Source organism: Archocentrus centrarchus, chromosome 4 (genome assembly GCF_007364275.1).
Source record: "Archocentrus centrarchus isolate MPI-CPG fArcCen1 chromosome 4, fArcCen1, whole genome shotgun sequence".
NCBI lineage: Eukaryota > Metazoa > Chordata > Actinopteri > Cichliformes > Cichlidae > Archocentrus > Archocentrus centrarchus.
The window spans coordinates 20,663,995-20,687,866 of NC_044349.1; the positions used below are offsets into that span (position 1 = coordinate 20,663,995).

Sequence of the window (23,872 nt, forward strand, 5' to 3'; positions counted from 1 at the left end):
ACTGCTGTATGGTAATGAATAGAAATGTACTACAAGTTCTGAAATGTCTATAAGATTTTAATATTTCTGATTCTGGCGTCCCCTAGTGGTCATCACAACTCCGACAGTGTAGCATGACGTCCACTATGATAAAAACAGAATTTACTTACCCAAACCATGAGTGAGGGTTTGTAATGAAAGTTCTCTTCTGTTATTTGTATGTTTATCATGTTGTGAAGAAATTAATCTGTAACGTTTTTGGAAGAAAAACAAGCCTCCAAAATGTAAATCAGAAAGGTTTGTGGTAGAGACCTGGCTTAACTTCCTAAGACCCGAGCTCCTGTTTGCGATGCATTTTCAATTTCTCCTAGATATTTGTGATTAGATGGACCTGAAATGTATGTATACTAAGCTTCCTCTTTGAACAGGAAGTTGTATTTTGTTACATGGTTGTTACATACTTTTGTGTGAGTGTCCTCACATGTGGACACTGGGAATATTTTATAGCATAACACAACAAAAACAACATGACTTAACAAAGTATAAAATACTATTGAGCACAATTAAGTATAAGGTGCAGCAAAGCCAAAATGTAATGTCTCCATATGTGGGCACAGGGTGTCAGGAGGTTAAGGTTAAATCAGGGGTTAGGATTGAGCAAGTAGTAGTTATGGTTAGGTGGAGGGCAAACCTCTGGTAAACAAATCTTAGAAACTGTACTTTGTATTGTTCAGTTTCCCTGTGTTTAGCTTTCCCAGCAGGTCAGCTCTACAGATGAGACGACCGTTCAACCTGCAGTCAGAGTATCGTCCAGATCGGAAAATTACCCTCAAAGCACTGCTCTGCAGGCTGGCCACGCTGAGGTGACACCGAGACTGGATCCAGTGAGCGGTGCTTCCCCTTTGAAGTTGCATCCTGATTCTCACATACATGATGGAAATGCAAAAGTATTGAAAACCCATGCTGATATAGATACAAACACTACAAGCTCAACAAACAGAGAGCCAGACAAGCCAAATTCTGAACCAAGGCCTACCTCTCTGACCAGAAATGAGCAGCTTTCTAAGTCGTACCTTGACATAAGAGGCACCGCTAAAGGAACAGGGAGCTCGGAAGGTTTTAACATAGCTACAACCCCTTCTGTCAGAGTCCAAACTGCTGAGATGACAATTTCCAACCCTAAAATTCAGCCTGAGGACCCTACTGCTCCTGTTGTCTCATCAAGAACTTCCAGCATGGACCCTTTAACAGAAGCAGTGGAAACGGGTGAAATCAGACAAGAGGCTTCATCATCAATGGTTACAACTCCAGTTTCAGTAGTCAGTAGTCCCTCCTTTAAAGTCTTCAGAGCAACAGAAGAAGATGCACCACTGGAAAGAGGAGCAACAGCTCCACCTCAGCTTGATCCCACCCCAAACCTGACAATTTTAACCCCCACACTACAAAGTGGAGAAGCTCTAGGACCCAGGAACACAGAACCTGTGATGAGTAATGTTTCAGGCAATGAGAAAATAGAAAAAGAGGAAATGGAAGACAAGTTTGAGACTGTTTCCCCCACAGGAAAAACAATCCCATTTCAAGGTGGAGAGCGAGTTAATGGGACAGAGACAGATGAAAATGAAACAGAATCAGAGGTGGAGGAAGGACATATTCCTGCAGACGGTGACAGATTTTACAGTCGGTTCTCACCTGATATGATCTCCCAGTTTAACAGTCTAGTCTTCAGCATCCAGTCAGAGACTGAACTTCCACAGCAGGCTGTTAAAGCAGCAAATCAGTCCCCTACAAACATAGTCATACGTCACGAGGCAGATAAAACACCCGGGATCAGAGGTCAAAGGGTAAGACTATGCTACTGTTTTGCAGTAACTATATATGAATAAAACTGGATTTCACTACAGAAGTTATTTTTGCCTTTATAGGTCTTGGTACTATAAACAAAAGTTCCACTCACAGTGATTTAGAGAGCAGAGTTTTAATAAAATTATAAACAAAGCACACAGGAAATTTTAATCACATTTGTGTGATATTCTCATCTTATTTACTGTTGTGTCCTTGGATGAAATTGAGTTTGCACAAAGCTGATTTGATGATAGTAATGGAAACATATATCTGTGTTGATTTTTCTAGCACCTAGAAAACTGTGTGTGTGCGTGTGTGCGTGCGTGTGTGCGTGTGCGTGCGCGTGTGTGTGATGTGTGGAGATGGTTGGTCTCTCCAGTGAGATGCATTGTCTCCCCCTTCTGGTTAAACTGTGGCACTGTAACCCTGAAGTGTGTTTGTCTAAATTTAAGGTCACCAGTTACAGTAGACCAGTGGTTCCCAAAGTGTGGGCCACGGCCCCCTGGTGGGCCGCGAAGGTACTGCAGGAGGTCGCAGAACATTAAAAAATTCTGTTTTGTTTTTGGGTTTGTTTGTTTTTTTAAACCTTTGCTTTACCAGGTAAAATGTTTGAGAAACAGTTCTCATTTGCAAACCTGAAATTACTCACAAGTATGCATAGTTACATATTTAGATAAATGTATTTATTTATATAAAAAATGAATTAAAACAGGTAATAGGAGGTGTTTAGTTTGTGATATTACTCATTACTCTCACCTAAATTTACTGCTCTTGTATTGAGGTTTTTGTCCCTGTGGCAAGTGGGTCACAGACTGGCATTAGCACTTTACATATGACTGGGTGGTATTAGCAATTTATAGTCAACAGTCTGTGTTGTTTATGTGATTATGTATATCTGGTTTTTAAGGGGGCCACACCGCTGCTGACTAGACTTTTCCCATTTCGTCTGTAAACATGTATTTGATTTATTTTTACACAACATACTCCCACCAGTGTTCGAAGGAAGTGCATCCTCCCTTAAAGTAGAGTTTCCGAGTATCAAGTACGCACACACACACACACAGACACACACACAAAAGTAAAAATGAAACTAAATAATGCAATGATTTACAAGAGGCATAAAGAAAAACATTTTTTTTTGGAAATCATGCATACCATCTACTAAGCAGAAGAGATGGTGGACTATCTGGCTTATTATCAGTTCAAAATCCAGCTGCAGTGCCTACGGTGCAGGTTATTTGCACACCTGTAAAGGTCTCATTAATCCTGAACAGAACATTTTGGGAGCAACCATCCAGACAACATTTTCTATGGGAAAGGCTTTGCTTATTTCAGAAAGCCAATGGCATACAATATTCTGCAGGTATTAAAATAGTATGACTTCACAGGACAAGCTCCCATGCAGGTGATGAAATGCCTGCCTCCACTCTAGACTTGTCGTATATTAAAACCATTTGGCACAATATGAAACAAGAAATACCAGAAATGAGGCCAGGTACTGTGAGCAGCTGAAATTCTATACTGAGCAAGAATGAGCCTATATTTAAAACAAATTCACATTGCTCAGTTTTAACTGTTCTGTTCACTTTTTAGTATTTTCAATTAAAATAATTTTTTGGAATCTTTATCTCATCTAATTACTCAGCTTTACTCTTTCATCAGGGATTGCGTGGTTTACCGGGTCTACGAGGACCACCAGGACATAAAGGAGATAAAGTAGGTGCTAAATTAAACTTAATAAGCAATAAGCATTTTTTTAATAAAATTAAATCGTGGTGTAATGTGAAAGTCTTATTCATAAATAGATGTTGTAAGTTGAGTTTTTTTGTAATTCACATCTTAGCACAGATTTTGTTGCATTTTTCTGTTTCATAATGGTAAATTGTCTTAATGAATCTTACTTTTAATAAAAGATCAAATTCTAGTTTCTGGCAGACCATAAGACAAAAATGTAATCTAACATGATACGAAAGGTGTTATTTTCTGCCTTCTAAGGGATACCAAGGTGTTATGGGCAGGACTGGGCAGACTGGATACAGAGGCCCTGTTGGTCCTCCTGGGATGCCTGCTATTGTTGTATTTAAAACTTCTGAAGAAGAGTGGGAGGCTTTCAAGGTAAATTACTGCTGACTCTGTTGATCTGTACTGGCTAAAATAAACTGAAAAACATATTGCTTGTCATGTCATTGCATCTCTAATTTTTTAGTGTTTACTTGTATTTCCTTGTGTCACATGCTTTTCCACATTCACTGCCAGTCAAAAAGTATAACTGAAATATTCTTGTAAATCTGACCATTTAAATAAATGTCTTGTAGCTTATAATTATTATTGTTGGATTATTATTATGAAAGTTAATTTTTGTCAGTGTAAGTATTAATAAGCTTTTTTTTTCTATTTGTGGGCAGTTAGTAATCATGCTTAAAAGAAATCCATTTTTCACTGTTTCCGTGCAGAAAAAGAAAAGCTACAAAAAGCTGATATCTTCTTGGCCGGTAGGCATTTGTTTCATAACATGAATGCACCTAAAATGACTTGCTAAATTTTCCTTTTCACAATAACTCCTTTTGTTATAACGGTAGGAGTAGAAATAAAGGCTGAACTCCAGTAAACTGTGAGAACATACATTATTCAGCATAATGAATAAATTTAATCTTTGTACATATACATTCACATTTTTATGCTATAATAAAGACATGTTATGACTGAGCTGTAACACCCTGAGTTTTTTCATTCTCAGAAACTTAAGGGGCCTCCGGGGCCTCCTGGACCTCCTGGAGATGATGGACCAATTGTAAGTATAGTAAAACATTATAGCTAAATTTTAGTTTAATTTTTTTACATGACAAAACCAAACAGACTGTAAATAGACTCCAGTGGCTACTTTTTGTTCAGGGACCGCCTGGAATTACTGGAAAGCAAGGACCTAAAGGAGTTCAAGGAACAATTGTGGGTATCTGTGATTTATTTGCATCTCATCAGATTCTAAGTATTATAAAGCAAATAGCAAGGACATGCCAAGGCACATGCACATATTACAAAATGAGTTGACTGAAATATGTTGATCAAAGTTAAGTAGGTGTGACAGTGTAAGTACATAAGACTGTAGCAGCTGACTACGTGAAGGTCACAAGTGGTTTCTAGCTTGGTTAGGACTGATTAGTAAGGTGATGTTGTGGTGGTTAAGTGACTGATAGGATGCTTTGGTGGCTGCTGGGTTTTAATGCTTGCGGCCATGATTACTTGGTTGGTCAGAACAGAGGGTTTAATATTTTCTGGATATATTATGGTAATAATGGGAGTTCTGGGTAGAAGCTAAGCTGTATTGAATGAAGAGGAAAGATATTACTATTATTATCTGTCATTCTGCAATGCAACTTGATGATGATTATTCTTCTAATTAAGTTACACAACATGTTGTGTTGTACTCCAGGGCAGTCCTGGACCACAAGGTATGCCAGGTCCCCCAGGCCGACCTGGAAGAGATGGAACCCCGGGACACAGTGCTGACGCAGGCCCTCCCGGCTTACCTGGAGAGCAGGTAAATGGAAGACGTGTATTTTAGAAATGTGTATTTTCATGTTTTCAAACAGTTTTTGTAATACCTTGCTTTCTGCAGTTTCCATTTATGCATTTAAATCTAGCCTTTTTGTAGCCTGATGAATTAACTTTTTACTTTTCTTTATAGGGTCCCAAAGGCTACAAAGGAGAGAAGGGCAGCAAAGGGGAGCTGGGTGAGTGGGTAAGATTGCCCTGAACTTATAATGTTATAGGGATAATAACTAAGGAGGATTTAGTGTATATGTGCATAGACAGTATACATTCGCTGGTCACTTTATTAGATATACCTGTTCAACTGATTCGAAGTTCACATCATCTCAAACTGGTTTGTTGCTTAGGAAAATGAGATTACTAGACTCACATGGCCTCCATAGTTACCAGATCTGTATCCAGTAGAGCACTTTAGGATGTGGTGGAACAGGAGATTCACATCAAGGATCCATTTCCTGTCGTCATATTTGCAGAAACTGTGTGATGCTATCATGTCAATATGAACCAGAATCTCTGAGGAATGTTTTCAGCACCTTGTTGAATCTGTGCCATGAAGAATTAAAGCAGTTCTGAAGGATAAAGTAGGTCCAATTAGGTACTAGCAATGTGTAACTAATGAAGTGGCCAGTGAGTGTATACTGTATCTGTCTCAGTTTGTGTTTAACTGTTGCCTTTTATTTTATGGAGCTAGTTCACAACGTTATAACGTCATGTATCAAAGTTTTATGTTAAGCAGTCAAATACAGTTTTTCCCTGGCTGTAGGGTTATCAGGGTGAGGCTGGATCACAGGGAAACAGAGGAAAAAAAGGACACAAGGTTAGATTAATTATCTACAGTGCCTTGCGAAAGTATTCGGCCCCCTTGAACTTTTCAACCTTTTGCCACATTTCAGGCTTCAAACATAAAGATATAAAATTTTAATTTTTTGTGAAGAATCAACAACAAGTGGGACACAGTCGTGAAGTGGAATGAAATTTATTGGATGTGTCAAACTTTTTTAACAAATAAAAAACTGAAAAGTGGGGCATGCAATATTATTCGGCCCCTTTACTTTCAGTGCAGCAAACTCACTCCAGAAGTTCAGTGAGGATCTCTGAATGATCCAGTGTTGTCCCAAATGACTGATGATGATCAATAGAATCCACCTGTGTGTAATCAAGTCTCCGTATAAATGCACCTGCTCTGTGATAGTCTCAGGGTTCTGTTCAAAGTGCAGAGAGCATCATGAAGACCAAGGAACACACCAGGCAGGTCCAAGATACTGTTGTGGAGAAGTTCAAAGCCGGATTTGGATACAAAAGGATTTCCCAAGCATTAAACATCTCAAGGAGCACTGTGTAAGCAATCATATTGAAATGGACCACTGCAAATCTACCAAGACCCGGCCGTCCCTCTAACCTTTAATCTCCAACAAGGAGAAGACTGATCAGAGATGCAGCCAAGAAGCCCATGATCACTCTGGATGAACTGCAGAGATCTACAGCTGAGGTGGGAGAGTCTGTCCATAGGACAACAATCAGTTTTACACTGCACAAATCTGGCCTTTATGGAAGAGTGGCAAGAAGAAAGCCATTTCTCAAAGATATCCATAAAAAGTCTCATTTAAAGTTTGCCACAAGCCACCTGGGAGACACACCAAACATGTGGAAGAAGGTGCTCTGGTCAGATGAAACCAAAATCGAACTGTTTGGCCGCAATGCAAAACGATGTGTTTGGCGTAAAAGCAACACAGCTCATCACCCTGAGCACACCATCCCCACTGTCAAACACGGTGGTGGCAGCATCATGGTTTGGGCCTGCTTTTCGTCAGCAGGGACAAGGAAGATGATCAAAATTGATGGGAAGATGGATGGGGCCAAATACAGGACCATTCTGGAAGAAAACGTGTTGGAGTCTGCAAGAGACCTGAGACTGGGACGGAGATTTATCTTCCAACAAGACAATGATCCAAAACATAAAGCCAAATCTACAATGGAATGGTTCACAAATAAACGTATCCAGGTGTTGGAATGGCCAAGTCAAAGTCCAGACCTGAATCCAATCGAGAATCTGTGAAAAGAGCTGAAGACTGCTGTTCACAAACGCTCTCCATCCAACCTCACTGAGCTCGAGCTGTTTTGCAAAGATGAATGGGCAAGAATTTCAGTCTCTCGATGTGCAAAACTGATGGAGACATACCCCAAGCGACTTGCAGCTGTAATTGCAGCAAAAGGTGGCGCTACAAAGTATTAACGCAAGGGGGCCGAATAATATTGCACGCCCCACTTTTCAGTTTTTTATTTGTTAAAAAAGTTTGACACATCCAATAAATTTCATTTCACTTCACGATTGTGTCCCACTTGTTGTTGATTCTTCACGAAAAATTAAAATTTTATATCTTTATGTTTGAAGCCTGAAATGTGGCAAAAGGTTGAAAGTTCAAGGGGGCTGAATACTTTCGCAAGGCATCTTTTTCAAGGAGGCCTGCATGGGATCCTAATTTGTGTCTTGCTGTATGCAGGGAAATAAAGGAGTCAGAGGCCATGTTGGGCTTCCTGGCTACATAGTAAGTACAGAATACCAGCTCCTTTCATGTATATTAAAGTAACACTAATAAAAATGATAACTTAAATGTATTATTACTCATAAAATATGCACATTTTGAAGCTACATCTGAAAAGTCGAATATTTACAGGGCATACCCGGAGCAAGAGGTCCTCCTGGTTTCCCAGGACCATCAGGACCTCCGGTCAGTGCCACAAAGAAAACCAGCTCAATTGCACACAAATAATTAAAAAAATATATATGTGTATATATTCTGCTGTACATCTAGATAACAGTCATTTTTCATTGTTTTCAGGGAGAAATTGGGGCTCTAGGCTTTAGTGGTCCTCGAGGCCCTCCTGTAAGTCATTTATCAAACTATACTGTTACAAAACCATCCATTCTCTTCTGCTTATTCGTGTAGAGGTGGGGGGTGGCAGACAACCATTCACACCTATGAGCAATTTAGAATCACCGGTTAACCTAACCCCACTGCATGTCTTTGGGAGGAAACCACAGTACCTGGAGAAAACCCACACAGACACAGGGAGATCAGGCAAACTCCAAGGTGGATTTGAACCCAGGCCTTCTTGCTATGAGGCAACAGTGCTAACCACTGCGCGACTGTGCTGTGCTGCAAAAATCATCATACTGAAATTTAATTTGGATTAAATAATGAGATACTATTCATGACAGAGTTAAAACCATTAATTTGCTATCTTCTCAGGGCAAAATGGGCCCCAGAGGAGTAAAAGGTGTCTTAGGGATTAAAGGACCCCCAGTAAGTAAATGAATAATTCACCAAAGATTCAATCAAAGTTGAATTTAAAAACATATATTTATAGAACAATTGTTTAAACTTTCAGGGTCATCAAGGTGAAATGGGCCCCAGAGGAGCAGCTGGGTCACAGGTGAGAAGCCACTTACATATGTTCCCTTTCTTGCAGACAGTGAAGAAAGATAACTTTAAGACTTACCCTGCCCATCATTTACATACGTGTATTTCTTCAGGGAGAGCCGGGTCCAGATGGAACAGTTGGGTTTCCTGGAGTCCGTGGCCCTCAGGTATAAGAAAAACTCTTCCATAGCATGATATGATCATCGCAGAAACAGATTTGTGAAGCAGAAAGCATGTTATTCTATGTTTGTTCACATGAACAGCTCTGTAACTGGGAGTTGGACTTTTTGGTGTGGTCATGTATAGTTTGCAAACAAAGGAAGCCACGATAGAAGGTGCTTATGAGAAGAATATTATTTATAGGGGACAGTAGGCAGACGGAAGTAAACTTTTTTTTTCATAAGTTCTCAGTCTTTATCACATGATGACAAATAAGTTGTGAGTAAAACAGAGCTCTGATCAATTTTCTCACAGGGAAACCCAGGCCCAAATGGACCTCCAGGTCCTAAAGGCAGCACTGTGAGTACATGTAAAACTGGGTTGTGAACTGTATGTAGTTATCAGTTTTGGGTCACTGCCTACTTTTGGTTTTGTTTTCAACTTTGGTTGTTTGTTTATTTTTGCACAATTCACCAGGGTGATCAAGGAGATGAAGGTGAAATAGGTGAAACTGGACAACCTGGATTTAAGGTAAGATAATAAGGGTGGAGAACATAATGAAGTTGTGCCATGTAGTGTTGGAGCTATAGTGAGTTTACTAGAATATATTTCTTTCTCATATTTCAGGGAGCCAGTGGGAATCCAGGAAATCCTGGACCCTCAGGTGATCCCGTAAGATTACTTAAAGGAATTTCACTTCTGACTCTTGCTAAAATGGTTACATCATTTATAATGCATGACAATAGTTGGTGATCCCTTTTGAGCTAACTACTGAGCCACACGTGCTGTTATTTTCTGTTTGCTTATGTGTATCTGTCACCATCAGGGTGTTAAACCCAAGAGAGGTGAGAAAGGTGATCTAGGATTCAAGGGAGACCAGGTAATTTAGATCCTTCCATTAGTTCATTGACCAGATCAGTGAATCTGTTCATTCACTTGCTTTGTTTCTTCAGGGTCCTCGAGGGCCTACAGGTAAACAGGGATCAAAGGGGCATCAAGGACCAATGGGACTTGAGGGACCAGGGGGACATGCAGGGCTAACAGGACTTCCTGGACCCACTGTGAGTGTAAAAACAAACATATTAGTGAATGAATGTGAAAGGTACTATAATGCCAGGTTTTGTCTTATGTCATCATCTGCTGTTGTAGGGCTTTGATGGCATCATGGGAGAGCCGGGGAAGCACGGAAAAGATGGCTCTAAGGTGACTTTGAGAAAGTTGTTGAATTTATATCTTGACCGTTTTTCTCAGCTGAAAAGTAACTTTTGTTGTGCATATATGATGTGACTTAGGGAAACCCAGGAGCAGCTGGTATGCCAGGAAGTCCTGGGCCTCGAGGCAGTAAGGTAAGAAATCTGAACGGCAAAGAGGAAATAGGAAACACATTTTACAGTATGTCACACGTCTATAATGTGGCCTTAAATATCAAATGGCAAACTTTGTATTTAATGGACACCAGTAAGAAATTAAACATAAAAGTACAAAAGTTTTTTTGTTTTCAACTGTTTCTCACTTTTAAGATTCAATTATGTAAATATGTGAAACACAGTATTACAGGCCTCAATAATGGTCTTTCTTATTGTCAAAGGGTCGAGAAGGTCGAGCAGGATTTTCTGGACTTCCTGGTCCTATTGTGAGTATAAGTGACTGTAGATTATACATAATGTTGATGCTTGTCTTCATGGTAAATCTTTTTCTAATGTTTTTTTTTTTGTTTTTGTTTTTTTTGCAGGGACTAATGGGAATCTCAGGAGAGAGGGGACTTCAAGGAGAACCTGGTATTAAGGTTCCTGTGTGGTTGCACTTCGTACTGTATTCTTATGTGACTGCACCATTCAGCTTTTTATTTACATGTGTGATTGAAGGCCTATTATTATTTTGTATGACTTGACTATATTAACTATTTGGTGGCTCTAAAAAGCATTTAAATTCTTCTTATCATTGCTTTAGACAGAGACCCATCAAAGCAAATAAGACTTCAAATGACAGTTTGTATGTTATATGTGTAATCCATTTGTTTAGGGAAAGATTGGAGTCCCGGGGATGGCTGGTTCAAAAGGCCTGAAGGTGATCATAATTTGCATTTACACTAAACATTAGAGAAAGCCATGCTTATAATATAAAACTCAAATATCCACCACAAATGGCATCTGCTAAAGCTAATACCTGGATGATGGTACTGTTTTTGTAAGTTTATGCATTAACCAATGAACATCGGGTGATCTTCAGCTCCAGTGCAGATAATGAGAAATTTTATTCACACATGAACAACAGAAAAAGAAATTTAAATAGCACTTTTTCTCTTTCTCTTTTTTTAGGGATTTCAAGGTCATCTGGGAAACAGGGGGCAGGATGGCAGTCGTGGAGACTTGGTAAGACTAACCATTCCAAAATCAGATTTGGTTACATTTGGTCATTTCGTCTTTACTGTAGGTAACAGTTAACATCTGTCAGAAATGATTTTTTTCAGCAGGCATTTTACAAGGGTAACCATGATAAGGACAGATATTTGATAAAATAATATGATCTTTCTTTCAGGGGCCTTTCGGTGCAAATGGGATAAACGGAGATGCTGGAGCTCCAGGACTAAAAGTGAGTTTACCCCAATATGCTAAACACTGCCAGCTACGTTTGCTTGCCTCATATCTTATATGATATGTTCTGGTCATTTCTACAGGGACTGTCTGGAAAAACAGGACCTCCTGGAATTCAAGGACCTGTGGGAATGAGTGTGAGTTTATATATGATTGGTTTTATGTGAAGTGTAAGGCCATTTTTAAACTCTTACATAATCATACAAAAAAGGGTTATTATTTTTTTTTTTTTTGGAGACTATGGAACTGATTATAGTAAGTAAAGTAAGTAAGTGGTGGGAGACAGAAGGACTCTGACCAAAATAACATCACTGATGGACAAGGTCTCCCATCCCATGCATGAAACTGTTGCTGAGCTGGAGAGCTCCTTCAGTGACAGACTGCTGCATCCTAAATGCACAAAGGAGCGTTACCGCAGATCCTTCCTCCCAGCAGCTGTAAGACTTTATAATCATCACTGCTCCCAACAAAAACCACAATAACCTACACAATGTAGGATAATATATAATATACTGTAAATAGTCCGGCCTGTTAAGGTTCAACACACAGGCACATCATGTACATTGTATATAGTGTTATTATTAGTAGTATTAAGGTTAATCTTGTTTGTTGATTTTATATATATTTATATTCTTTTCTTAATAGTGTGAATTATTATATTTTTACTTATATTTATAATAACTGCGGCTGCTGTTACACCCAAATTTCCCCTCTGTGGGACAATAAAGGCTGTTTCTTCTTCTTCTTCTTCTTAAGTAACAGTTATTTATTCACATGAAGATTTGAAGTTCTATCACATTTTCTGTATGTCACTCAGTATGGTAAATGTGAGATTAGGATTATCACTACATGTGTCAATCAATTTCCAGGGGGAACCTGGCAGTCAAGGAATGAAGGGGACATCAGGAAAGCCAGGAAAGAGAGTAAGTTACTGTACAGCTTGTATGGAGACTCGAGATACTACCTTTATTAAAAAGGAAAACCTTAAAGCCTTGATCATGCTATACAAATGATAACATAAGAATACAGGTGTACAATCCAGATACTTTCTTTTTAGCAAAACTTATGCATAAAAAAAATCCAAACCTGATGTTTTTGTTTAGGGGATTGTAGGCAAACAAGGTCCCACTGGACTAACGGGAAGCGAAGGATTTAAGGTATGAGCCTCGAATGACTAAGCAGTGCGCTCATCAATCAGTTACTTCACTCAGTTCCTCATATTGTGTGATGTTGTTTATGCTGTGAAGGGTACAAGAGGAGCGGAGGGACCAAAAGGAAAACAAGGCCCTCAAGTAAGTAAATTATTTTCTTGCTATTTTCTTGCTAAGCTGTAACCTCTTACTAAAGTCATGTCTTGTCATTCTTCAGGGAGAGATGGGCATGCCTGGACCACAGGGATACAGAGGACCTCCTGTAAGAACATTTTAATCATTTATTCATTCCAAATATTCATCCAGCCCTATATTTAGGCATTCATTAGGTCAGCTCATGTTCTTGACTTATATTTATAAATTTCTTGATAAACAAACTTGAGAATGATGCATCCCAGGAGGTCAGAGGGACTGGCAGGTCAGTGGTTTGTGATTTTATGCACGTGCAGAAATGTCATGATGGGATGTTGCACGTCAGCATTGGTTTGTGAGTTAGTGAAAGAATGAGATGAACACAGTTATGTGAACAAAGAATGTTTTTCATAGGACTCTCTGCAAATTTGTGAAAAACTAAGTACACCCAATCATTCAATAGCTTGTACAACCACTTTTAGCAGCAGTAATTTGAAGTAATCATTTTCTGTATGACTTTATCAGTCTCTCTTGTGTGGAGGAATTTTGTCCCACTTTTCTTGAACTGTCTTTTAAGGTAGCTTCAGTCCATTGAGGTTTGGCACCATTTGTTTATGCGCAACTCCCATCACAATGCCTTGGATCTTTTCTTTTTCAGCCATCCTGTTGTAGATTTGGTGCTTGACATCACTGTCCTGTTACATCACCCAGTTTTGGCCAAGCTTTAGCTGTGAGACAAATGGCTTCACATTTGACTCTAGAATACCTCAGTATACAGAGGAGTTCATATCAATTCAAAGACTGCAAGGTCCTGTGGCTGCAAAACAAGCCCAAATCATTGTCCCTCCACTACCATGCTTGACAGATGGTAGTTGTAGTTTTTTGTTTCTTTACCAAAAGTTTGGGTTTGTTCATGCATTGGCCTACAGAGGGATTGTACTAAATTAATTATAACAAAGCCAATGAACATTTTCAATCTATGTACTTATCTCATGTTTTTGTCTTTCTTTTTTTTTTTAACATCCTTTCATCTAACAGGGTATCCATGGCAACATTGGACCATGGGGTGAGGTTGGGTCCCGTGGCCTTCCAGGTGATCAAGGCCCACAAGGTCCAGTTGGCCCTCCTGGAGTTACAGGTTACCCTGTATGTTTATTTTTGCTTTTGTTTTCAAATATTATTAGAATTTTCCAAGTAGTTACTTGCTGTTGTGATGCTGTGCCCTGTAGCCTAATTTTTATGATTTCATGTATAAACTTTACTACATAGGCAATAACCCCAAGCTCAGTAATAATAGGCACCACCTCTCTATCAATGTCACCAACATAACACAGGCCAGTATCTAAAAAAAAAAAACTAATACAAGAAAGTGACCAAAATGGTGTGTTTTCCACTTTTCTTTAGCAGCTATCTATACCCCTGCTGCCTACATCAAGGCTGATTAGCTATACAAAGATCACAGGCACTGATAACATTGGCAACATTACTGTCATCTGTTATGATGACAGTGAGCCAGTCTGGACTGACTGTCCTTAGTCACACTTTATTCAGCAAGTCAAACTATCAGCTATGCAATAGGTCAAAAAAATGAAATGCTTTACTTAACTGTTGGATGACAACAGTCCTCTTGTGACAATTGCTGACACACTCAGGAGCGAACACAAGGTTTCTTTCTTTCCAGTTTGCCATGAGTTTATAATTTGTTTTTCTGGGTTAGTCACCAGATCAAGTCAAGTCTGATGTCAGCAGATCTGCTGGAAGGGTGATGAGTTTGGGTTTATTTATACTGTATTTGAACTGATTCAAAAAGCCAGATATGCTGCGGCGTGTATGATTAATTTTCATGGTCTTGACCATGCTCCTTTAAAGAGGCGAGACACAGCACAGTAACACGATCGTCATCCCAGTTTGACTACCATGATTGTATACTGTGGTTGTACAGGCAAATTAATATGCTTTGTTACTGTTTTTCAAGCAATATTGTTAATTTTATCTGTCTCGATATCTCTGACAGCCAAATGCTTTTTAAAATTAGAAGTATGGCTGGGCATAAACGAAGTTGCTCTGGCAGTTCAAAGTTTCAGTAGCAACTTTGAATTTTAAGATATGTTTTATTATTCATCATGCATCAAATTATAGAAACATTTTTATGCAGTGTTTGGATTACTGAAAATGAAACAAATACAGCCTTTGTAATAATACGTAATACAGTGAAAGATATATTTAAATAATTTGGTACAAAAAAAACTTTGGGAGTAAGTTTCTTAACAGTACATGCTAGTTAAATATTAATAATCTTATATCTCTTAACACATAGGGTAAAGATGGAAGTCAAGGACCACCTGGATCAGCTGGTGCTGAAGGAGATAAGGTGAAGCTCTGAGTTATTCTTAGAATGCTAACTATCATTTTGTCTACTTAAATTCACCAGAAACTGCAGCAAACTTTTTTTTATCAAACTTTATTTTACCAAGGAAAATGTTTGAAAGCCAGTTCTCATTTACAAACATGACCTGGCCAAGAGGCCCCAGTAGGAATAGGTACACAGTAAATGTATATGCATAAACATATGAATATACCAAGGATCAAATAAAATCACAGATTAACATGCAGCAAGCATATAAATCATGAGAACAGAATAATAGAAGAATAGCTCAGTTAAAGCATTAAAGGGAGAGAGGGGAAAAGTAAGGTGTGTGTGATTTTACTTGTGTATGAATGCACGTATGCATAAGTGTGTATAACTTATGGGAGAAAGCGTGTGTGTGTGTACAAATGTATAATCCAGGGTGATCAGCAAGAGCGCCAGTCAACTATAATCTGTTCGAGTAAGTTTGAGAGTGTTCAGACACGTCAAAGTTACGAGTTTGTGGGTGTTTTGTAAAGTGTTCCAGTCATTTGCTGCTGCAAAGCGAAAGGAGTTGTGGCCAAAAGTAGTGGAGGTGTTGGGGACCTTGTATGATATTCATTATGGGTGAGGTGAAGAAACAATGACAGATAAGGTGGTGTCTTGCCCAGGATTGTCTTCGTCCAGGATTACGATAATGTTTTCATCATTCAGTCACTTCTGTTTGTCTCTACGTGTTCTGCATTCAGGGATCCAGAGGACCTGTGGGGCAAGAGGGAGTTGCTGGTCTCGATGGTGAGGAGGTAGATTGATTAGCTTGGTCACTGATTTAATTGTTTTTGATTTCCATTTAACTGATTGCAAATACACTAAAAAAAAAAAACTAGTGATGTGCTGAGAACACAAAGCAAAGGAAATACAGGGGAAACAAAAGGAAACTCTTACATGAGTGAAGAATCAAAGAAAAAATAAAGACCTAGCAGTTACAGTTTGAGTAGCTCAAGGAATTCAACCCCATGATATGTGCCAGGGTTGAGGTGTTTAATGCTAAGCACGACTATTTGTAATAGCATTGTTCTTGTCTTTAGGGACCAACTGGACTGAAAGGATTTCAAGGGCCAGCTGGCCAAAAAGGCATATCTGTGAGTAAATGTGAATACATGTGTAATTTCAATCAAAAGGAAAAATTAAGAATAAAGTTTAATTTGCTGTCAGTTCACTACAGCATCCATGAAAAATTGAATAGGTGTTACTTTAAAACTGTGAAACTAACTTATATTTCAGGGTGATGAGGGGAACACTGGACCTGCTGGGCAGAAAGGACCAAAGGGATCTGAGGGTGAAAGAGGGAACCGAGGGCCACAGGGACCAAAGGGGCCACGAGGGAAACGGGTATGTAAGAAGTCATTCTAAAGTATAGTTTTACTGGAATACTGTAACACAACTGACTATTATACAGAGACTGTAATTCATAAAGAGCAAATAAGAGGAACACTTTGTATTCCTTCTGCCCTATCTTTACTATACAGTATGTGCTTTTTCCAGGGATACAGGGGTGCACCCGGAGATAGAGGAAAACAGGGGATCTCAGGGCTCAAGGTCAGTCATTTTAAGTAGAAGCAATGATGAAGAACAGAACCTGACAAATGATGTTGCCTGTAAACATGATGTTAGAGTCAAAACTTGATAATACATTCACAGGGTGAGCTAGGTACCAGGGGGTTATCAGGCACTCCTGGGCAATTTGGAGCTGGAGGCAAAACCGGGGCAGCAGGAGCCAAAGGCCAGAAGGGGCTCCAGGGACTCACTGTCAGTACCAGAGTGGGATTCTGTGTGTTTTAGTCATGTTAAGCAACATGTGTTTTGTCTACATGTTTCTATATGATACGCATGTTTGATTATGAGACCGCTGAAAATTATTAGTGCATTTGTGCTTTCTACAGGGTCCCCCTGGTAGTATAGGCCCTCCTGGACAAATGGGACCATCACCACCTGTATGTTGTTGACCTAACATTAACTTTGCATTAATATAGTCATATCTGTCTGCTAAAATGTACACTAAATGTTCCATAGTGGCATCAACTTTTGTTTGCGTTGAGTTTGGGTTAAAAGTGCCAACTAAGTCACATACACTCACCAGACACTTCATTAGGTACACCTTGCAAATACTGGGTTGGATGCCCTTCTATCTTCAGAACAGCCTTAATTCTTTGTGGTATAGATTCAACAAGAAACTGGAAACATTTTTCAGAGATTTTTTGTCCATGTTGACATGATAGCATAACACAGTTGCTGCAGATCTGTTGTTGTGATAATTTAAGTTCGTGTTGTCTTCCTAACAGCTCAAAGTAGTCTAGTCATTCTCCTCTGCCCTCTGGCATCATGTAAAACCTAAAGATGGCTATAAGTGATTCAGACCAGCCAGTTTGAATTAACATGCAAATGCACTGAATTGCTGCCATGAGTCTGGCTGATTAGATATTTGTGTTAACAGACTGCAGCAAAATCAACTGGGTTAATGAATTCATTTTTGTTCATTAGAGGAAGCAGACATAAGAAGAATTTATGTATTGTGCATCAAGTCTGCCATTTAAAACACTCATTTAAAAATTCATTTAGGCCTAAATGTGAAATAATTTTAGTAATTTTAATAATATGTGATATTCTTAAACTATACATTCTCAGAATCTAAATACTGTATACACATGAATGTGTCTTTTTTTTAGGGTTTACCTGGCAAGACAGGTGTTGAGGGTAGAAATGGAATGCCTGGACCAAAGGTGTAATGTACCTTTCATTTATTAATTCTCATACAATGTAACTTCAGGGAATTGCGTATCAATCATCCAGCTAAAGTAGTTCACCATTTTTTAATCCTCTGTGCTGGTTGTTTCTATAATTTAGGGCAACCTTGGTGAGAAGGGTGAGCTAGGTCCTCTGGGCATTAAGGGAGACATGGTAAGATTTCATTATTTATTTCACACTATGGCCATAATAAATTTAGTGAGGCATAATTAAGATTATGGATGTAAACACAGTAATGCAACGTGTCTGCATAATTCTTTGCTCTAGGGCACAAAAGGCACAAAAGGCACAAAAGGCGAGCCTGGGGTACAAGGGAAAGTGGTAAGACAACATTCTCAAAGATTCAAACTGTAGTTAAAAAATTTAATAATAAGTACTATTAAATGATCTTATTGAATGATCTCAAATATTTCAGTCTACATTATGCAGCTACTATTATGAAATGATTTGAGTTAGCACGTAAACATTTCACTGTAATTTTAGGGCACAGTGGGGAAGATAGGGTTCATTGGCTCTCCAGGCCCTAAAGGTCAAACTGGACCCACTGGCCCTCCTGGTCTTCCAGGAACTAAAGGAATTCAGGGACCAAAGGTAAGAAACCAATGATCAAACCATCTAAATCTGAAATGCCCAATTAATTTAGTTAAATAAAGCCATGCTAGTAAAGGGATTACTTTTTACCTGCCTCATGCAACATTCATGTCACTGTACTCATTTTCAAGGGAAAAACTGGTGAGCCAGGAACAAAAGGAACAACAGGAGCTGCTGGGAAAATTGTGAGTTTTGTTTCAAATTGACTGACCTTCAACATCTCAGACTCACTTAGTGTGTATCATGGTGCCTCACCAGTTTGATGTCAAACATCCTGCTATGTGTGTTTGGTGTCTGAAAAACACAGACAAATGATTCTATGTGTTCTGTGAAGCCTAATTAAATATTCACTCTGACCTAAATAATAAACAATCACTGCTGAAAGTAAAGATTAAACGATCTTGGCCTTGAGTTCATCCAGTGGAATCTATTTTGTAGGGTCCTGAAGGCCTGCCTGGGAGATCAGGACCTGATGGCCAACCTGGAAAACCCGTAAGTGTCCTTATTAACAAATAAAACACTTTGTACAAAACACCAAATCTATTGGTGCTGCAGAACAACATTTATATATATATTTTTTATATATATATAAATATTTGTATTGTGATTTATATAAACAGGAGAATATTTTGATGTTGATGATTATGTTTTCTTTGTTTATTCTCAGGGGCTGAGTGGTTTGGATGGGTTGCTGGGAGTTCAGGGTAATGAGGGAGATCCGGTAAGAAAGTTTGCTTTACTAAAATTAAATTAAACACTTTACACAAATTTTTCATTAAGTTTTTCCCTGTTTACCCAAAAGGGCGACACTGGCTACAGAGGAGCTCCTGGAACACCAGGCAGACCAGGAAAGATGGTAATCTCACTATGGAAATTAATAACATTCAACTCTGCACAAGGGAATAAGCTTTTTGTAGCTTTTGTTTTTTTGTTTGTTTGGGGGGTTTTTTTGTAGATTATTGTGTTATGTGGCATTAAATACATATAACATTTTAGGGAAAACCTGGACCTCCTGGAATTAGAGGAAACACTGGAGAAGGAGGGTTTCAGGTATGGTCTAATTTATATAAATGTCAGGTGAATATTATAGGCAGACCATTACTATCATAACACACACAGATGTATAAAATGCTTGCTTTTTATTGTTTGATGTAATGTATTGCACTAGGAAATGTTTCTTACTAAAGTCTTATTAAATCTCTCAGGGTAAAACTGGTCCAAAAGGAACACAAGGACCTCCTGGACCCATTGGGCCACAGGTAAAATTATTAAACAGTAGAATATGGTTGCTAATAATTAATAAATGAATAACTTATTCCCTTTTATGTGACCATCTGCATCATCCACTGCTATTGATTCAGGGTATTCCAGGTCTGAGAGGAGAGAAAGGTGACTCTGGAAATCTTGGTTCAAAAGTAAGAGTCGTTCATTCAGTGCAGTGCATCTGCTGACCCTAATATATACTGTATTTCCTTAAGATTTTAAATGTTATCTAATTCCATATATATTCTTTTTTACTGTGAAAGGAAGGTTAGTTACTGACTAAATGCAGCCAAACTGTCATTGACATGCACCACAGAGGACTTAGAAAAATGCTGTCTTTTGAAAGTAGTCAGTCACATATTTTCTGGATTTATTCATTTATTTGGTCTTAAATAAATATGCCAAAATCTCACATAAAATGTATTTGCAGTATATGAAACTCACAAGGGAGCAATTTGTATCATTTTCAACCTTTTTATTTTTCTTTCTATAAAGGGTCTCCCAGGTGACACCGGGATCCTGGGACCAATTGGTCCACCTGGACTAAAGGTGAGTTAAAGTTATTTTAAATATAAAATGCTTTATATAAAATATCATGATTTTAGATTGCTCTCCACCATTTCTTAATTTTATATCAGGGGAATCCTGGTTTGCACGGATTAAAAGGTGAACAAGGTGATAAAGGAAAACAGGTCAGTTATGCTTTGCTCCTATTATTGCATTCTTTTAATAATTTGTTGCTAGTTAATAATTAATTGACCAATTTCCACAGGGGGACGCTGGTCCTCATGGTCCAACTGGGCGGAAAGGCTTCCCAGGAGTCCCTGTACGTTGTTTTGATATTCAGTTCATTAATGACAAATTGAAATATCTTGCTTTATAAAGTTTTCCAGAACAAGAATTTTAAAAAATGACATGTTGGCCAGATTTTACAGACGTAACATAAAAACCTGTGCCTTCAGGCTTCCAGTAATGGCACTTGATGTATGATATTTCTGTTCTGTCTTTGTTACAGGGCCACCCTGGAATGAAGGTTTGTGACTGACTGTATGTCTATATGTGTTTAAGAATTGCATTCACGATTATTCATTGCTCAACTGCATTTGGACCAATGCAGGGAGTGAAAGGTGTCCAAGGAAAGAGAGGACCAAAGGGAATGAAGGGCAAGCCTGGACCTCAAGTAAGAGTTTGCAGACACAATACAAGTGAACAAGTACTGGCCCTGATCAGTAAACACAAGTGTGACATACTAGCTTGTTTTGAGATGTATTGTGAAGCTTGATTAATGTATGTAAATGTATGTATCATGCCATCCCTTTGACAGGGAAAAGCAGGTACACCTGGCAAATGGAAGCCTACACAGAAACCAATTAAAAGAAATAGTGCCAGGATATGGTCTCGAGAAGATGAAGCAGAGGAATTCTTCAGCTGGCCCATTGGGACCAAAGATGATCCTGGAACCACTTGCCATGAGCTGAGACTCATACATCCACATCTAAATGATGGTGAGCATCTGATGTCTCAGCATCTGATTAAGTTTGCCATTGTATATTTCAGTAAGTTCCATTCATTATTTTTTTCAGGTTACTTTTACATGGACCCAAACCAAGGCTGTCCCTACGATGCATTGCAGGTCTTCTGTAACTTCACAGGAGGGGGAGCAACCTGTATAGAACCTCTTCACTCAAAGGTTCAGTCATTTTTAATACTAAGGCCTACCCCTTCTTTCTAAAGTAGGAAGAATGGTAGGATTCACTTTTCAATATTATATTTTAAATCAGCTACAAAAAACTGAATAATGTCACCTTTTGCAACAGCACCATAAGAGGTGTGATCCCATAATTTTACATCATAGTAAACCTTTAAAATCCCGAGTTAGATATCAGAAGAGGTTGCCTCGTTTTATGTTTTGACATTTCTGTGTTTGTAATTTTTATACAGTAGATCTTTGAGAAGATTTCATCTCTCAATATGAAACTTGTTATTCTTTGTTGAAACTTTGTGTTGTATTGATGCCAGATTATTCACGAGGAGAATGCAACATGTGTGTTAAAATGTGTGTGTTTCTTAGCAAAAAATAACACCAGGCAAAGAAAGGTATTATTGTTTTTAACTTTAATGTTTAATGTTACTACAAATATATATATATATATATATTTATGAATGGTTTTAAAAATCTACATCCTATTTTATTCTTTAGATTAAAATAAGGTGGAATCCAGAAATGAAATACACGAGGACATCTGTAAGGAGATTTAGTCACCAGCATGATGGAAAAAAGGTAAATCTTAAATAATGTGTGGATTGAGGAAACTATTACTTCTAGATGTTTCTTTTTTACATTATTGCTCTTTCTGTTAGTTTGAGTACGCTGGTATGGATGTTGTCCAGCTGAGGTTTCTGCGGTTGCAGAGCCATGCATCTTTCCAGCACATCACCCTCAGCTTTACAGCAAACCAGACAAGCACCGCTGCCACCGATGATTTAGCCAGTCAGATTATCCACTTACTGGGAGACTCTGGAAAAGGAATTGAATCACACTTTATCACAATGTCCAGAAAACACTCTGAGGTAAGACTAAAAGATTTTGTATACTAGTGATTATCTGCAGTATCCTATTCTAAAAATAATCTGTTTTCTTTGTATACTGGACTTCCTTATTCTGTGAGAATTGTACATCCGAGTTTGTATTTTTTGAATCATATACACAATAGTGAAATAATTTGGGCTAACCCTTGATAATATAGAGAAACCTTTGTTGTTGTGGTTGTTGGGTTTGTGTCCTTCCATCTTGTTTTGTTTTGTTTTGGGGTTTACCCACCTGTTTTCTCATTTTGTGGTTTTTTTATTTTTATTTTATTCTCTTTTCTCAGACATTCTGTACTTTCATTTAAATGCTGCTCTAAGATATCTTATAAGCACCTGACTTGCAAAGAAAGGCAAGTTGAAAACTGGACAATAATTTAGTTGCCCTTGATGTTTCCTTTGATGAGAGAGCATGCTTATTTTTGTATATTATTGGAAGCATTTTTGAAAACCCAATAAAGATAATGTTGGAAAAAAAAAAGATTTTGTAGCTGTCAAAAACACTTTTTTTTTTTTTGTCTGCAGCTTTCTTCAGCTGTGTCTGTAATACAAACAACATATTAGTTTTACATTGTTGTGCTTAAAGCCTCTCAAAACAAGAAGTGGAAACACTTATTTTCAGGCACCACGGATCATATTTCTGTCAGAACAAAGTCCTCTTATTCTGATGGAAATTTATGAAAGAAAACACCAGTCTGCAAAAGATAATAAGGCATATATTGCTACAAATAAACCAAACACTGTCTGAACAGTGAAAACTTGTCCAGTATTTGTACTTTAGAGTAATAAATTAAATCGCACATGTACTATAGTTATGGGAACAAAGGAGATTTAATAAAACAATATAAGACTGAGATTGCTTATAGATACCTTGCAACAACAACAAAAAATGCTTGCCATGCACAAGGATTCAGTCACTGGAATAAGTTATGAATTCAGGAAGAACAAACTGAGCATGTCTCTTCATGTTTGCTTTTTGTCTGCTCTGTCCCCAGCTGGAGCTGTTTGTGAGGGTTCGTGGGAGCACAGAGTTACATCGAGGTGATATGGAGTTACTTCCTGTCAGAGATCTGGGCGTAGAGATGAGCAGTGTCTCCCAGCTTGTCTCTGAGATCTCTGTGGCATTGGGTCCCATGTGTTTCTTGTGACCAATGAGTGTGTGTGTGTGTGTGTGTGTGTGTGTGTGTGTGTGTGTGTGTGTGTGTGTGTGTGTGTGTGTGTGTGTGTGTGTGTGTGTGTGTGTGTGTGTGTGTGTGTGTGTGTGCACGCGCCAGTGTGTGATGCAAGTTTCGAGAGCTTGAAAAAGAAGGCAACTTGAGTTGTTTAGGGTGGTGAAGTTGATTTCTCATCCACGAGGCTCCTTCAGCTCTAAACAAAAAAACTGGTGGAGAGTCCCAGGAAATAAACCCCTAATTGGGTGGTCTCTGCTTTGGAGGTGGTCCTGAGGGCTGT

At 38.5% G+C, this 23,872-nt stretch overlaps 1 protein-coding gene across 1 annotated transcript; it reads left to right on the forward strand.

Moving 5' to 3' along the window:
- Window positions 1–1,214: 1,214 nt before the first annotated feature.
- On the forward strand, window positions 1,215–23,587 carry LOC115778866 (collagen alpha-1(I) chain). The gene is made up of 57 exons (XM_030727227.1): window positions 1,215–1,820; window positions 2,274–2,339; window positions 3,817–3,936; window positions 4,275–4,313; window positions 4,559–4,612; window positions 4,714–4,767; window positions 5,252–5,359; window positions 5,507–5,560; window positions 8,622–8,675; window positions 8,761–8,805; window positions 8,906–8,959; window positions 9,267–9,311; window positions 9,429–9,482; window positions 9,579–9,623; window positions 9,778–9,831; window positions 9,905–10,012; window positions 10,101–10,154; window positions 10,244–10,297; window positions 10,540–10,584; window positions 10,684–10,737; window positions 10,974–11,018; window positions 11,270–11,323; window positions 11,490–11,543; window positions 11,629–11,682; window positions 12,415–12,468; window positions 12,649–12,702; window positions 12,793–12,837; window positions 12,914–12,958; window positions 13,867–13,974; window positions 15,146–15,199; window positions 15,925–15,978; window positions 16,264–16,317; window positions 16,460–16,567; window positions 16,721–16,774; window positions 16,877–16,984; window positions 17,119–17,169; window positions 17,902–17,955; window positions 18,080–18,133; window positions 18,248–18,301; window positions 18,464–18,571; window positions 18,703–18,756; window positions 19,010–19,063; window positions 19,239–19,292; window positions 19,374–19,427; window positions 19,568–19,621; window positions 19,777–19,830; window positions 19,933–19,986; window positions 20,330–20,383; window positions 20,473–20,526; window positions 20,607–20,660; window positions 20,850–20,867; window positions 20,952–21,014; window positions 21,159–21,339; window positions 21,418–21,524; window positions 22,035–22,115; window positions 22,196–22,405; window positions 23,416–23,587. The coding sequence occupies exons 1-57, from the start codon at window positions 1,215–1,217 to the stop codon at window positions 23,566–23,568; spliced, it is 4,386 nt and encodes a 1,461-aa protein (XP_030583087.1). The 3' UTR covers window positions 23,569–23,587.
- The last annotated feature ends 285 nt before the right edge of the window (window positions 23,588–23,872 follow it).

Coding starts and splice junctions, on each gene's coding strand:
- LOC115778866 (XM_030727227.1), top strand. CDS start 1,215: ATGGACCCTTTAACAGAAGCAGTGGAAACGGGTGAAATCAGACAAGAG. Junction 1,821..2,273: donor CCGGGATCAGAGGTCAAAGG/GTAAGACTATGC, acceptor TCTAAATTTAAG/GTCACCAGTTACAGTAGACC. Junction 20,527..20,606: donor AAGGTGATAAAGGAAAACAG/GTCAGTTATGCT, acceptor CAATTTCCACAG/GGGGACGCTGGTCCTCATGG.